This window comes from Rhinolophus sinicus, linkage group LG05 (genome assembly GCF_036562045.2).
Source record: "Rhinolophus sinicus isolate RSC01 linkage group LG05, ASM3656204v1, whole genome shotgun sequence".
NCBI classification, from domain to species: Eukaryota; Metazoa; Chordata; class Mammalia; order Chiroptera; family Rhinolophidae; genus Rhinolophus; species Rhinolophus sinicus.
This window is the reverse complement of record NC_133755.1, coordinates 34,882,511-34,898,043: the sequence shown is the minus strand read 5'-3', so window position 1 is coordinate 34,898,043 and position 15,533 is coordinate 34,882,511. Positions and strand designations below refer to the sequence as shown.

General features: G+C 41.6%; 1 protein-coding gene across 32 annotated transcripts in view; it reads left to right on the top strand.

Annotated features, from left to right (window-relative positions):
- The window catches only part of NRXN1 (neurexin 1), a 1,055,762-nt gene that overhangs the window by 645,535 nt on the left and 394,694 nt on the right, over positions 1-15,533 (top strand). The window contains exon 1 of one of the 32 annotated variants that reach the window (XM_074331979.1): positions 3,912-3,933. The exons of 27 other annotated variants lie outside the window; for them this stretch is intronic. In XM_074331979.1, coding sequence (XP_074188080.1) covers positions 3,912-3,933 — 22 coding nt within the window. Of the gene's footprint in view, positions 1-3,911; positions 3,934-3,999; positions 5,158-15,533 lie in introns of those variants that run through there. 4 more of the 32 variants (XM_074331976.1, XM_074331977.1, XM_074331975.1 and 1 more) reach the window with 4 other exon arrangements.

Here is a 15,533-nt window from a genome sequence, read left to right as displayed (position 1 = left end):
GACAAAAGGCTTTCCTGAAGCAAATATGGCAGTATTTCAGTGGCAGCATCCAGCTCATCATCCGTCAGAATTAGGCAGCTAAGATCTTTTAGAGGTCACCGTAGCACCCATTTCATATGGTTTTGTGATGATTAAATGGGCTAATACATTTACATCTCTCAGAATTGTGCCTGTTACAAGTATGTTCATTCTTTTTTTTCTATTATTATGGCAACATTCCTTACAGTAAAGGGAGAAAGACCTCTTATATTCACATACTCTATTTAAGTAGAAGCAAAGCATGTCTATAAAGTATTGTGGTCAACTGCGTATCTTGAATATTAATGATTTCACCAAAGATAACACATTTATAACTTCCATTGAACCAATTGCCAAGCCATGCATTTCACCAATGATAACCTATTTCTAACATACATTATGATTAGTTAGCAAAGCCACATCATAACTGGAGATGATGGTAGCTCAAGACTTCTAGAAGCCACCGCTGGCTTCTATAATTCTGACTGAGCATAAATTCCTGATGAAGGCAACTGACTCTCCTGGGATGCAGAACAATACAAACACAGTTCTATCCCACTGCCTATGCTGAAATATTTAAGAGTATATTACAGGGAGTCAGGCACCATGTCTCCTGCAACCAGTTCTTTACTCACCTAAGCACAGTTTTTCAAATGTTGCCTCAGTTTCCTTTAAATAATGCAGTTCCTTCCACAAGCACTCACTGGCTGAATGGACACAAAGAGTAAGCACAAGCTTTATTTGCTTCATTCAGATTAGGCATGCGTTTACTCACAAGACTTTTCTCCACTCTCTGTACAAAGACTCGCTCCTTGTTCCACCAAATTACAACCATTTATAACAGATATTGCAGCATCCGTATCATAGTAGCCACCCTAGAACCTCCTAGGTATTGCAAAGGTGCCCCGGACATCTGCCTGAAACACTATAGCTACAATTTCTTCTTTCAAGGAAGCCATAAATATTTCTTCTTTATCTCTTGAGACTCTTGTAAAACTAAGATTTCTGGCCTATCCTTTCCCTAACCCTGCCTTAATCTCCCAAGGCCCAGACAATATAAAACAGACAGGGGATCCGTTTCTTCATTAAATGCTCTCGGGAAGGTTCATCAGAATCCTCTCTCTTATTCTATTCCTATCACTTGAATTTATACAAATCACTCTCCAAAGTCCTGGCCCCATCCTTCCCTGTTAATCAAGAGAATAACAAATACAGTCAATCCTCGTTATGCATGGATATGAATTTACCTCCTCACTAAAATGTGTAGCCCCCAAGTCAATACCCATGGCACTAGGGTGGTCGTTAACAGACATGCACAAAGTGGCAAAAACTGGGTCCCCGCCACCCATCTTCCCAGCCGAGGTCAAACAAGGCAACACTCTGCCTTGTTCCAGCTCTTGTACTAAAATGAGTGGCCTTCTTAGGGTATTCAGTGTCACGTTTTTTACACTTTTGTGGTTTTTGTTGGCGATTTTGCTGGTAAAAATGGCCCCTAAACATAATGCTGAAGTGTGGACAGTCCTAAGCAGAAGGATGAGGCATGCCTTCTGGAGAAAATAAATATGTTAGACAAGCCTCATTCAGGCTTGTGTTATAGCGATGTTGACTCTGAGTTCAACGTTAATGAATCAACAGTATATATTAAATAAGATGCCTTTAAACAGCAAAACACATAAAACAAGGTTATATATTAATTAGTTGATAAAGTTGTGCCCAGAGGTTTGAATTCCCCTAACCCTTAGGAACATGGGTTCAGTATTTGCTAATTCAGCGTTCATAGACTTTATAGACCATAACTCCTGGGAATAATGAGAGTTGACTGTATGTGCTAAGAGACTAACTTACATTTCCCATATGCTGGGCACTAGAGGGAGTCCAAATAAAGATTTGACTCTGCTCCCCTTCAGGAATTCATCTAGTTGGGGAGGGGAGGATAGATTAACACCATAGAGGAGGGCATTGGAGAACAATGGAATGTTCTACAGTTCCTACAGATAGAAGGTACTGAATGAATTGTGCAAGCTAATCAGCTCAAATATGTTAGACCTACATGGGAAGAGAGACATAATGCCTTAATTGTGGGGAATATTTGATATATTTTAAAGCACGCTCACATTAAATATTGCATTATATCCTTCCTGCCCTGTGGGATTCTTAGGAAAGATAGGAACATGACTATTTTATAAAGGAAGCCACGGAGCCTCAGGGAGAGGCTAAGTAACTAATCTGACATAACCAGTAAATGGCAGTGCCAAGAATGCAGCACAGGTTTCCTACCTCCTAATCCACTGCTCTTTCCATATGAACACTATGAAATATCAAATTCAGAATACGAACCTAGCATCCTACAACCGTACTGCACGAATGATTATCCTCTTCTTTTCCTTTGGAAGCTTTACTTGATATTAAAAAATAAAAATAAAAAATGAATAATCACAACCCTTGAACAGTGACTGAAAATACACATGCTGAAAAAATGATAACAGGAAGAGGAAATGGCCTGGGTATAAGGACAGCAAACGTACACAGTGGGAGGTGCTGAATTTGGGTTTTATTGGGTTTTGAGCACCTGTGGGAAGTTGGGAGATATGGCATATTTAAGTAAATAAAACGCCTTCTCTAGCATGGGTAAGCCATTTTAATTAGTAAACTACTGAAGAATTATCTTTTTAGTAGAATGACATAAACTTTTGACAAGAATGTGAAATGATAGATTGCTACGGATTTGGTTTGGTGTCCCCTAGACACTGTTACACAGTGACCACCAGAGTCCCTGGGTCACCTCTGAATGGACGACAGACAACATAGAATTTTAAATGGCAACTGTGAGTGAATGATTTGAGTCAAATCCTCCTAGAATTACTTACCCCCCCCAACACACGACTTTCTATTTGTTGATATAAGTGATTATATAGACAATGAGGAGCCTGTGGGAAGTAGTGCCTATTCTGAGTTGTTTCCCTTTCTTCTTAAATAGAAATAAAGACAGAAAATGTCGAGTCACTAGACGTGTCATAGTTTTTATCATCTTTTGGAAACTGGAGGAGTGTTGCAACCATAATACCAAATTGTAACTGCCAGCCTCCAGTGACTGTGATCCTCTTTGCCAAGTCCACTTGCTGTGCCAGCTCTTTAGAGTTTTAGATGAGTGTCGGCTCTGCTGGTCTTTCACCCAGGACACATACCTTCCAGTTAAAGATGCCGCATTTCACCCAATAGAACATAAATGCCCTCACTTGGGGGCACTAGATTTAGGAATTTTTGTTTCTTGATGCTATTTTCCGAATGAGAGGGATGAGAGAAAGGCAGAACCCCCACCTTTATAAAAGATCACCGCAGCTGGGCTTCTACAGAGATCTTGTGGGTTCTTAAATATCCCTAAAATGTTCGACTGAGATACAAGCAATCACATTCACAGTTTCTCTCCTCTGTTGTCCTCTTTCCCACCTGTCTCCTTTCTCTTTTTCATTCTCCTTTTTCTGTCTCTTCTTCAGCTGACACACTCACTCATCCCCCCCCCCCCCGCCCGTGTATTTTGGTTCCTTGTACTTTCACTGCCTTATCTGAGATACGACAATGTAGAGGGAAGGGGGACTCTTTGTTATGAGTAATATGTGTAATTAACAGATCATCAAAACTGATACTTGAGTAGAGGGTGTCAAGCCATATTTAGCAGATTGGGTTTAAACACCTGGCAGAACAAGTTTGGTCCAATAAAAAGAGCTGAATTCCATCCCTTTTAAGAGAGCTCTCAGGACACTGGTTACATCTAAACCATAGGGGTAGGGGAAGGGTGCCATTTGCCATTGTAATTCAGACGGAGGGATCACCTGGCAGAGGAGGGAGAGTTGCTTTTTAGGTGTTCCCAGCATCTCTGTACACGTGTCCCTTTGATGTGCGGAGAATGCATGAGAGGTAAAGCAGGGTGATTTTTGTGGGACGCTAGACCAGCCTCCCTCGTTACATAGGCTCGTCCTCTGCATTGCATCCCAGCTTCAGTGATTTGCTGTTTGGAGACTGCAGATTTGCATAGAGCCCCTAGCTTTGCCAGCGCGTGTGGTTTTTCTTTTCCTTTTCCTTTTCTTTTCTTTCTTTCTTTTTTTTTTTCTTTTCTTTTACCCCTCCACTTCTTCGTCTGCCTCTTCTTTTCCTTTGCTCTATTTTCCCCGTTTGACCCCCTTCCTTCATAAGGGTGCACTCTTGCCTCTGAACCCCTCGCCGGGCGTAAGTGTCAGCAGGCAGCAGACACGGAGATTGCCTCCGGAGCAGGCGATGCGCGCTGCTGCTCCGCGCGCTGCCCGCTGGAGGCTGGCGCGAGCGGGCCAGCCGGCGGGGGCTGAATGGAGGGAAGGGGCACCTCGATTCCATGGGGTCTGCTTCTCCTTTGAAAGGAGGTTGGGCCGGCGAAGTGGCCTCCCCAGTCCCCACACACAATGCTAAATGGATTTACCTAGTGGATTCGTGGTGGATGGCTGTCATGTAGAAGTGAGGACCCTCCGGGAGGAGCTTTAAACAATTTCCCCCACTCCCCACCCCCTGGCACGCACTCTCGCCCGAAACTCTTCAGGAGTAGCTCTCGAGAACCTGGAGCCCTGGAAATCTGGGAACAACCGCCCGCTCCGAGCTTGCTGTTTCCCCGGGCTGCCTTTCCGGACAAGTCCCCCATCAGCTGCTTTCGCCTCGGCTATGTTTCGGATGCTTTGGGGTGCAAGGCGCGGTGGATTACAGGACCCCGAGAAGACTTTCCAAAGGAGGGAGAGGATGGGTGCTCTGGCTCGGTGAGGCGGCGGCCACGCAGCCCACCCCGAGCTGCCTGCTCCCCGGTGCCCTCTCCCCTCCCTGCGCCCCAAACTTTGCCTCCCGGGGCGGCTGCCCCTAGGCGGGCACCCGCCATGTACCAGAGGATGCTCCGGTGCGGCGCCGAGCTGGGCTCGCCCGGGGGTGGCGGCGGTGGCGGCGCAGGGGGGCGCCTGGCCCTGCTCTGGATTGTCCCGCTCACCCTCAGCGGCCTTCTAGGAGTGGCGTGGGGGGCGTCCAGTTTGGGAGCGCACCACATCCACCATTTCCATGGCAGCAGCAAGCATCATTCAGTGCCTATTGCAATCTACAGGTCACCGGCATCCTTGCGAGGCGGACACGGTGGGTCTGAGATGCCAAGTTCTCGCGGGTTACTCCCTGGCTCGCCCCTTTCAACCCTGCACTCACTTCTCGGCCCCGGAGGCTCAGAGACACGGGAGCGCGAGAAGGGGAGGGAGGGTGTGCATTTGGGTGTACTTGGTGGGAGCCACTTATCTCTTTGAAGACAATAGAAAGGGGGTGGGGGAAGGCGTCGCGGGTGTTTGTGGTGAGGGGTGGGAGGGGCGTTCCTTGTCGTGGTGCTGGGAGAGAGACGTGGGCACCTATTAAAGGACCGTCCCTGGCCAGGCACCTGGGCCCTGCGGGAAGGGGGCTCACTCGCCAGAAGGTCACTCGGTGTGGCTGATGGGGCGCCACGCTCAGCGGAGGGACCTGAGCGCCAGAAAGAGGAAGGCTCTGCAGAACCTTTTGTCTGTGCTGTGTGCGGCCCCACCTCCTGCTCATTTTCCCTGGCCTGGGGGAGGGAGAGGTTCCAGCCCGTACATTCCTCCAAAGTGTGCCGGGACTGCAGTGACAGTGAAGAGGTTGGTCCCGGGACTCACTCAATAGGAAACCAATCCTTTTAGCCCCCACCTCTCCCCTTCATTGGAGAAGGGAGGAGGGTAACTGTGGCACCCTGTCTCTTGCTGGCCAGCCCCTACCAGGCTAGAGGAGACCTCTGAACACCATCCCTTTTCCCCACCCCATACACATATACACTTCTTTTTCTTGGTGATTGGGCTGAATTATTTTCTGAAATGCCTGTCTCCCTGAGGATCATGTCTGAAGGCAGTTGGGATAAGGGGTGTTCTGCTTTCTCCTTCTTCAGCTCAGTGCTTCCCAAGCAGGGCAGTTAGGCCAGTGCTGGCTGAGTTAAGTCAGGAGGTCTGCCCGGAGGGGGTAATTGAAAACCAGAGAAGCTATTCTCCTCTCCCTGGGTTCTTTTGTAAAGAGCTGAATGTGAAGAAAAACCTTGGTGGGTAGGTTCCTTCTTCAGAGTGGCCAGCAATGTAAGGCCAGGTTCCTCTCATCTTCAGATAAATGCCAATTTCAGATTCCCTGAACTGCCAATAAATAAAATACCAGACGTTTTTGTGAGTCTGTCCCCACTCCCAATCTTCTCCTCTAGTGTAAAATCTGCAACTTTAACAAGCAGGGCAAAGTTGTGGACACTCTTCCTGAGATCCTTTCCCCCCTTTCCTTGCAGAGCCCCTTCTTTCAGACTTGGTTCAGCTCTGGATCATTTTCCCGGCTCTCTAGGTAATCCCTCTTCCTTGAACAGCTGCTGGTGATACCAGGATGACCCCCTTCCCCAGGGACAGGCTTCCTACCTGGACACAATTCTGGCTAGATATGAGAAGTTATAGCCTAATCTAACCGAAGAGAGAATAAATCCCCTTAGCAACTCTTCTTTAGGAGTGGCATAGAGCCACACCTCACTGTGGATCCTAGGAATCCCTTTCCTTCCTCCCCCCAGTTCCCTCTCAAGAATTCTCTCCAGTTAAGAATGCCTGGGACGGAGACAGGAGCGATACCTCAAACCTGGGCTTCTTAGCTGAGAGTAAGAGATCCCTCTGAACCAGTGAGGAGTCACTTTGCTCCCACCACTTGCTCACAGTATTCTAGGTGCCTGCTGCTCTGTTCCTTGGGTGCAGTTCTTACCCAGTCCCCTGCCTTTGTGCAGATTGTGTGAGTCCCAGGGCAGGGAGATGAGCCAGGGCACAGGAGGGGCAGGCAGAGCGTGGGTGGGTGGGTGCAGTGAGCCAGATGGGGTTAAGTCAGGGTGTGGGGCGCCTCAGTGTACCAGTGGGAAGCACTTGGCTGATAATCTCATGTGCATATTGACTTTTCCTTTTCTGTGGCTCTCTGTCTGTCTCCCCAGAGATGAGGCCACTGACTGGGGAGAGTGCCTGGGGTTGAAGGGAGGGGAGAACATCAAGGGGTCCCTGTCGCAGATACAGCACTCTTTTTCTCCTTGCCGCTGCTGCTACCCCAGTCAGTCGCCGTCTGCTGGTCTTTACAAACATTGCTTTCCCTCCAAATTACACTGATTCTATGTGAATGAAAAAGCAGGTGCACCTATCATTGAAAACGAGAAAGGATAGAAGGATAGTGGAGAAAATTGTATGTGAGCAGCAGTTGGTCATTCCTTTGGGTCAGAACACTTTTTCTTTCCTTCCAAGGTTCTATTGTATGGTCACATTTGTTTGTTTTTAAACTCTCTCCATCCTCCTCACACACTTTTGGTGGAAGCTTTCTGATTCTTTTTTATTTTTTAAATCAGAGTAACAAACTTATCAACTTCTGCCAAATAAAAGCCTGTCTGAATTTCTCCTGCTTCATCCCTTCCCTCTCTTGAAGAGAGGGACTTAATTCTGGCTAGAGCACAATCAAAGAACATTAAAGATGAAGTGAGCTTCTAAAGGTGGGGGATGAAGACGTGTGTGTGTGTGTGTGTGTGTGTGTGTGTGTGTGTGTGTGTGTGTTGGGGATGCAAGAGGAGCTGAGAGCTGGGCCGGCAGGGTGGTGGCTTAAAAGAAAGCTAATCACAAAGAGGTGATGTTGAATTTGTGGGGTCAGTAAACTACCTGAATATTCAATTAATTAGACTAAGGGCCCACAAGGAGATAATCTTTGAGCCCAATAGGTGAGGGTGCAGGGAAGCACAAAGGTGAATGACAATATGATAAATTCCTAGCTGAAAATCAAGGCAGGTGTAAATGAGGTTGAGTTCAAAATGTGAGACTATTGAGAATATACATATGTAGATGAACAAATGAGCCAGCCTGTTTCTTTGTGTTAGAATATCTTGGAATCACAAGACATTTTTCTCACAAGAGGAAAGCATATACGTGCTTGAAAGTGTAAAAGAAAAACCATGTGTGGTGTATTTGGGGGGATGAAATTGAGTCTACCCTCTGTGTTTTGAGAACTGCTAGGTTGACTATCCAGGTTCATTCTTCTTCATTTTCTCATCGTGCCATGCTTCATTTGCACTATTATGAGGTGTCACTTACGAGGATAGCAGGGTGCTGAAAGCGCTCCTGGCTACTACCCCCAGCATCTTTGTGCAAACTGACCTAGTTGCAGAGATTGTGATGAGGATTTTTCTTTAAAAAAATGCATAGGTTTTGAGATCATTGCAAGATCCCATTTTATTTTGCATGTGCTTAAACATATACATGATGAAAATACTGACATAGAAAAATGTTCCTAGTTAAATACACAGCGAACTACGTGACTGTAAATGATGAAAAGCAAGCCTGATTGTAATTAAGAAGGCTACTTAAAGCCAGCAAGAGTTCCGAACAGTCCAGTGTGCTCATTTAGTATTGCTTTAGCAGTGTGCCATATGTGCTGAGCATAGAATGATGTCAGTGCATTGCTCAGGTTCCCAGCTCTGCTCCCTGCTTGCCTAAGTACCTCTGCATACTTTTGAAAATTAGCTTAGGGCCTCTCAATAATTTCAGGAGATAAAGGAAGGAGAAAGCCATTGTAGAACCGAGAACACCGGGGCCAGCCATTCTCCTCCCACGAATATGAGCTCCGGAAATTATACTGCCATGATTAGCTTATACTATTAAAGAGCAAAAGGGCTTCCCCAGGAGGGAATGTTAACAGATTTTAAAAGTGTGGTTTGTAATTGAAGTAGCCCTGTGCTGTTATGTAAGGATAATAATAATATCTTGCATTTGTAATGTTTTTCTTTCTAAGGCACTTTTGTACACATGCTAAACTTCTAAGAGGAGTGGTGTGTTTGGAGGGAGTTATGAATATTATTTTCCTCGTAGGGATACTGAGGCATACTAGAGCTACACCAAAAAAAAAAGAAAAAAAAAAAAGAAATGGAACCAATCTGATGAGAGTCAAAGCGGAATTAGAATCAAGGCTTCGTGGCCCAGCGCCAAGAGCAATTCCATGAGCTCGCAGGTGTTGAAACTCGAATTGAGGGGGTCCTCCATGTGCTTTAATGATCGATTTCTTGGAGTAGAAATTATTACAAGGACCAGGGTAGAGCATTTTGCTTCCAGCACACATTAACAATAATGAATATGTAAGAGAGGCCTATGGCACCTCACTGTTGTCCCACAAATCACTTAATTGATTCTGCTGAGGAGATTTTTGTGTCTTTTGTTTTTGTCTGAGGCAGAAGGTTGCTGTTTCATAGAGCTGATCCCATTGCTCTTTTGTCTAGCAACCAAGAGAGTTAGCAAAACCTTTCACAATAGATTTGACTTTATTGCGTTGAAGTAAAATTTAGCTTTTCGGGTAATTAATTCATATATGTGACCCAGAACATTTTTGGCTATGAATATTCTGCTAAAATAGACATTCCTACCCCTTCCTTACTGTGTCTTCTTGGACAAAAATGTGCATTACTGCAATGCTATTTTAGATAAGATTGCCAGGTAATATTTCTGAAAGAATCTTTGAATCAGTCACGGTCCAAGTAATCCAAGAATCTAGGGTAGTTTTTTTGGTTGCCCCAGACTTTATTTTCTTAAATTGTGCATTCATTTATTCTGTAAACATAGAATGGTTGCATGCGTTTGTGTTTGTGCACCAGGTACCATGGAAGTCCAGATAATAATGGGAATGATGAGAATGGAAGTGAGAGAGGAGGAGCCAAGATACCAAAGGCATGACCCCCCAAAAAGTTTACAATTTAGTTCTAAAAATCTAAGCTATTGTTAGAAAGTTAATCTTTAAACAAACAAAGAAACAAAACTGGCTCTTTAAAAACAAGTAGCAAAAAAGTGTAAAGTTTACATGTATGTAGCAATCATCTGTGACTCACCATGAAATAATCTGATGAAAGCATCAACATAGAAAATTGTATCTACATCATTTTCTGTTGTGCTTTAATATTAATGTTCTATTAGGAGCTCCTTGCACAATTGTTTTACTCGATGTTGCTGCATATATTTCCTCTAACAAAACATAAAAAAGTCCCTTACTTTTCAAATAGAGATAAGGCTTGGTTTGTAAAGATGTTTAAGACAGGTGATTCAGTGCCTTAAATTTACACTAATATATAAACAATTGAGGCCACTTGGTCTGGTGGATAGTTCTCAGAAACATATCTATATGAAAATGTGTCCACTGATACTAGAATTGGTAAATTTGCTAAGCTACTTATCCTAAGATTCTTTTCTCAATCTATAAAATGAAAATACAATGAGTTACATCTCAGTGAAAAATAAATGAGACCATGAATTTGATAAGTGCCAGACTATAATACGCCCCTAATAAATGTTTGTTAAAAAAAAAAAAAAGATATTTAGGTTGTTTTCACATCTCGACTACTGTGAAGAATGCTAAGATGAACTCACATCTCTTCGAAATCCTGATTTCAATGCTTTTTAATTTTTTGAGGACCATCCATACTATTTTCCACAGTGGCTAGGCCCTTTTCCATTCCTACCAACAGTGTTTGGTAGGAATGTGTTTGGATTCTAGTTTCTTCACATCCTTGTCAAGCTTTGTTGTTGTCTTTTTGATAATAGGTATCCTACTAGGTGTGAGGCGATATCTCCTTGTGGTTTTGATCGGAGGATAAAGAAAATGTGATATATACATACAATGGAATATTATTCAACCCTGAAAAAGAAGGATATTCTGCAGTGTGTGATAACATGGATGATCATTTCAGGACCTAATGCTGAGTGAAATAAGCCAGTCACAGAAGGAGAACTACTGCATGATTTCACTTATATTAGGTATCTAAAAGAGTCAAACTCATAGAATCAGAGAGGGGAATGGTGCTTGCAGGGGCTAGGGAAAAGAGGAAAGGGGGAGTTGATAATTGACGAGCATAACATTTCAGTTATACCAAATGAGTACACTCTGCAGCTCTGTACAACCATTGTGCCTATAGTTGACAATATTGTATAATGCACTTTAGAAATTGGTAACAGGGCAGATCTCATGTTATCTGTTCTTACCATGATAGTATTTAAAAACTAGAAAAAAATTAGAAGAGATTTCAGAAAGAAGACACCAGTAGTAGGGAAAACAGACCTTGAAATCAGGAGGCCTGAGTTCTAGTTCTGATTCAGCCAGTTATTAACTGCGGGACTTCTGGAATTCAGGTACAGCTTTGAACATCAATTTCCTTCCAGCTCTAAATTTTCAGGAGCACATTCCTCTCATTTGATAGATGTGAACACAGAGCTCTAAATTATTTAGGTGACCTGAACTCATAGAAGCATAGCTAATTAGTACCAGAGTTGGAAATAAAACCTACATCTTCTTTTTTTTACCGTTTTTTTTTTCTTTCAATTATAGTTGACATTCAATATTATTAGAACCCCTATCTTCTAACTCATCTTCCTCCTCATTTAAAATACTCTTCCAGAAAACCCATACTCCGGTAGTGGGGCTACACTAACTCGTCCAGTTTCACCTGAACACTGTAAGGCCTAAGGCAGTTGTTTTTAGGTAATTAACTAGGATTAAAACCTTGGTTTTTGAGAACAGAGCAACCTACTAACTTAGTTCAGGTAGAGAAACACATCTTTGCTCTGCTGTTGTTTGTCACCACAGACTGCCATCAATGAATGCCTCATTTACACTTCATGATATACCTGTTTCAGTACAAGACACAATTGGTTTTTTGAAGTGTTAACAATCTAAATAATAATGTTGAGCATGGCTTTTTGTATTGTTTTGTCATTCATATGCGTCTTGTTTTGTTTTTGTTTTTGTTTTGACTAATATCATTTCCAACTTTGAGGTCTAAGATTCCTTGAGTAATAAGGATCTCTTAAAATCCCAAGGCTCTTGTTTTTTTGTTGTTGTTTTCCTTCTTTCCCCAGAACCTTATTGATTCAAGACAGACTGCTGTGACTGGAGATATATTTGCAAAAATTGTATCTGGGCCCCTCCAGCTGTCCTCGTTAGTTAGCAGGGGTTTACTTAGATGCAAGGAACCATGGATGCACGTCAGGCTCAGGGCACTTGCCTACCATGTTTCACTGAAAATAAGACCTAACCAGAAAATAATCCCTAACATGCTTTTCAGGATGACATTCCCCTGAACATAAGCCCTAATGCGTCTTTTGGAGCAAAAATTAATATAAGACCTGGTCTTATTTTCGGGGAAACCCAGTAGTACTTGTCTTTCAACTGAGTTCCTAAGGAATGCCTCTTAGGAAAGCACCTGCTTCCTTTCCTTGATCTTTTTGCCCACTGCTTTTTGGTCTATGTGGGGTGTAGAATTTCTCTCCACACAAAAATTGGTAATAGTCTTTTCAAATAGTCCATTCTTGCACAAAACGCAAGATTTTTTTTTTCAGTGTTGATCATAATAACAGTGAATTCCCTCAAGCTTTTGACAGAATTTAGTAAGAACAGCTATATTTTAAATATATATTTCCAAAGGGCCCTCATGTAGTGTCTCATTTAATCATCATCATAACCCTGGCAGCACTTATGATCACCGTTTTGCTGACAAGGAGACAGATTTAGGGAGGCAATGATTCTGCCAGGGTCAATTAGTAAGCAGCCTCAGTACTTTTGCTTTTCCACTACAACACAAGACTTCATGTTTTGCACCAAATACTTCATTTGAATTTAGAAGACCTGAATTTTGTCCCAGTGTTGTCATTTCCCAATGCATTTCTCAAAAAAAAAAAAAAAAAAGAAGCTTTTTCATTAAGAATATAATTAACCAAAAAAGGTAGCTAACAATATAGTTATTAAGAATTTCAATTGAATATTGATATGGAATTTATATCCTCATTCTAGTAGAAGAACTTTTAGTTAATATTACATTTTGATACTTAGCTGAAAAATGAGTAGTTAGGTGGAGGCAGATGAATAAATAAGGGTCATTTCGAAATTCAACTTGAAGCATTATACTCAGGCAGTGACAGTGTTATTAATCAAATAATAACAATTCTAAAACACTTTATGACTAAAAGATGATTTTTGCACTCACTTCCTCATAGTCACCAAGGATATCTATGGGCATATAAAAGGAAACTGCTGTGTCGATTGTGTGAACCTAATATCTGTGGGATTTGTGAATTGGAACTGTGGTGTAGAAAGCTGTTTTTCCAGTATCCTTTCAAGAAACATGATTATGTACATATTAAATTTCACATGAAGCTTCTATGAATCTTGTAGCCATTCTTATTGTGAAATTCAAAATCCTAGTAGACCTTTTTTGGCTGTGGGAGTTTCAGTTTAAATATATGATGTGACCCATATTATTTTTAATGCAAGGTTATGGACTTTATATGCATATAAATATTTGGTAATTTTTTTTGTGGGTGTAACTAAATTGATGAGAAAAGTATTATGTCTCTAAAAATTGCAACTAGAAAGAAATTAAACTTTAAATGGTAATGGAGTTATTTTTAATGTGTTGTAAAATGGAAGGCAGTGACATTTACCAACTTGGACATCACTTCTGCGAGGTTGTTTTGATTATCTGGATTGCCATTGGACTAACACTGGTACATGTAATTATTTATGTGGTTCAGCCTGTCTTGGCTCTTAGTTACCATCTGGCCATCATGGCATATTTTTCTAGATGACTACAGGATTCAGAGCTGCTAAAGAGAAGTGGTATTTTTCATGCTTCTTAAAACTGAGATGATTTTGGAATCTGAAATCTCTAATTTTACATTAAGATTGAGTTATCTAAAGTGTGGCTAGTTAGTTACACAGCATCCAGTACATCACCATAAGTGATCGTGATGTGTTCTAAAAGATACACTCAGGGCAAATATGGAAGCTCAGTGTCATGGTAACTGTGATACTATCCATTAGCACTTTTATTTGGACACGCAGCAGGACTTTTAAGAGAAGTGTGTCATTTTCCTGATGATCTTCCCTTTCAAATTGTTCAAGTCTTTTTGTCTTTGTTAATCTGATTGATGCTCTAGTTCATATCCATGGCATTTTATATGTAGTTATCCTTTTCAATTATCAAGTCTGTTACAATCTGGTGTAGAGACATAACACTGGAGCATGAATAATTTAAATACCTCTGGGAATTTTTGCCTAAAAGGTGTATTATACAAACTTAACTTTTGATTTGTTTTGCACGGCACTATTTAGTAGTCTCCTTATTTTATATTTCATACCGATTTCTGAAAATCTTGCCATATTGGACTATATATGCTGACTTATATATAGTAATATGTACTTATTGAAAATTGATCATTTCTAGACTAAATCTTTCCAAAGATGAGCAATGAAACTTTCCTCCACACTCTAAGCTACACTTCCTTGAAGTCCACACTTAACATTTTCAAAATTGCAATGTGCTGTATCAGTCACTTTTCATGTCTACTATGAAAGTATTAACATATGCTGGAATAAGATGAATAATAAATTAATGTCTGTCAGCAAAGTGGTTAATTGGACCTGCTGTTTAATATGCAAATAATGTACTTCATTTCCCCACACATTCTTTTCCTTGGGACTTGTTCTTAGTGAGATAATAGAGGTTTTGATGCGGCTGAGGACAACTTATCAGACCTTAATCCAAAGGAGAACTCTGCTGATAGGTTTCTGATAAACATCTTTATACAAATGCCTTGTGTTTTAGTATATACACAAGTTATTGATTGTGTGGGTGCCTTTGCAATGACTAAAATGTTTAGCAGCAGTCAATTTGTACTTGCCAGTAATATGACATTTGACTCCGTAATCTTAATTTTTAAACATAAAACTTTGCATTTTCATAAAATAATATTTTTATTTATTTTTTGCATAAGAAATAATTCAACTCTTGGCTTATAGTAAGGAAATTACTTAAATATTGTACGGTACCTCACCACCTTAATTCTTCCCCAAAAAAAGGCTATGCAGAGAAAGAACTAGGGCTATTCAAAGTGTTAGTAAATGGCCAATGACATCCTGTATTTATTGAATAATTACTTCGTACTTATTATATGTCAGGTACTATTCCAAGCCCTTAAAAAACTATCGACTCATTTAATCCTCACAACAACTCCGTGAAGTGCATAATATTAATCTCCGATTCTACACATCAGGATATAATGGCAAAACAATGTTAAGACATGACAGTTACCAAACTAAAATCATGGGCCTGGCTTTCAATGCAGACGTTCTCGTTTCCAAGCCCAGGCCTTAACCCCTACATTATGCTGTCAAGAAACATATTTTATCCTGAAGAAGCATTTTGTTTTCTCCTCTAGCTTTTCTCACCAGTGGTATATAAGCGACCAACCAAGGATGACTATCTGGATTTACTTTAATTTCCAACAACTCATTTCTCTGAAGGGTTAGTGCTCCATCCTTATCTTTCAATTTGTTTGTGAGCATCTTGCTTCTTAACTACATATGGCATCAAGAGGCCTCCCTTCCTCATCAGTTTATTTATTTTGACTGACATATTAATCTGCATATCCACCAATATATCA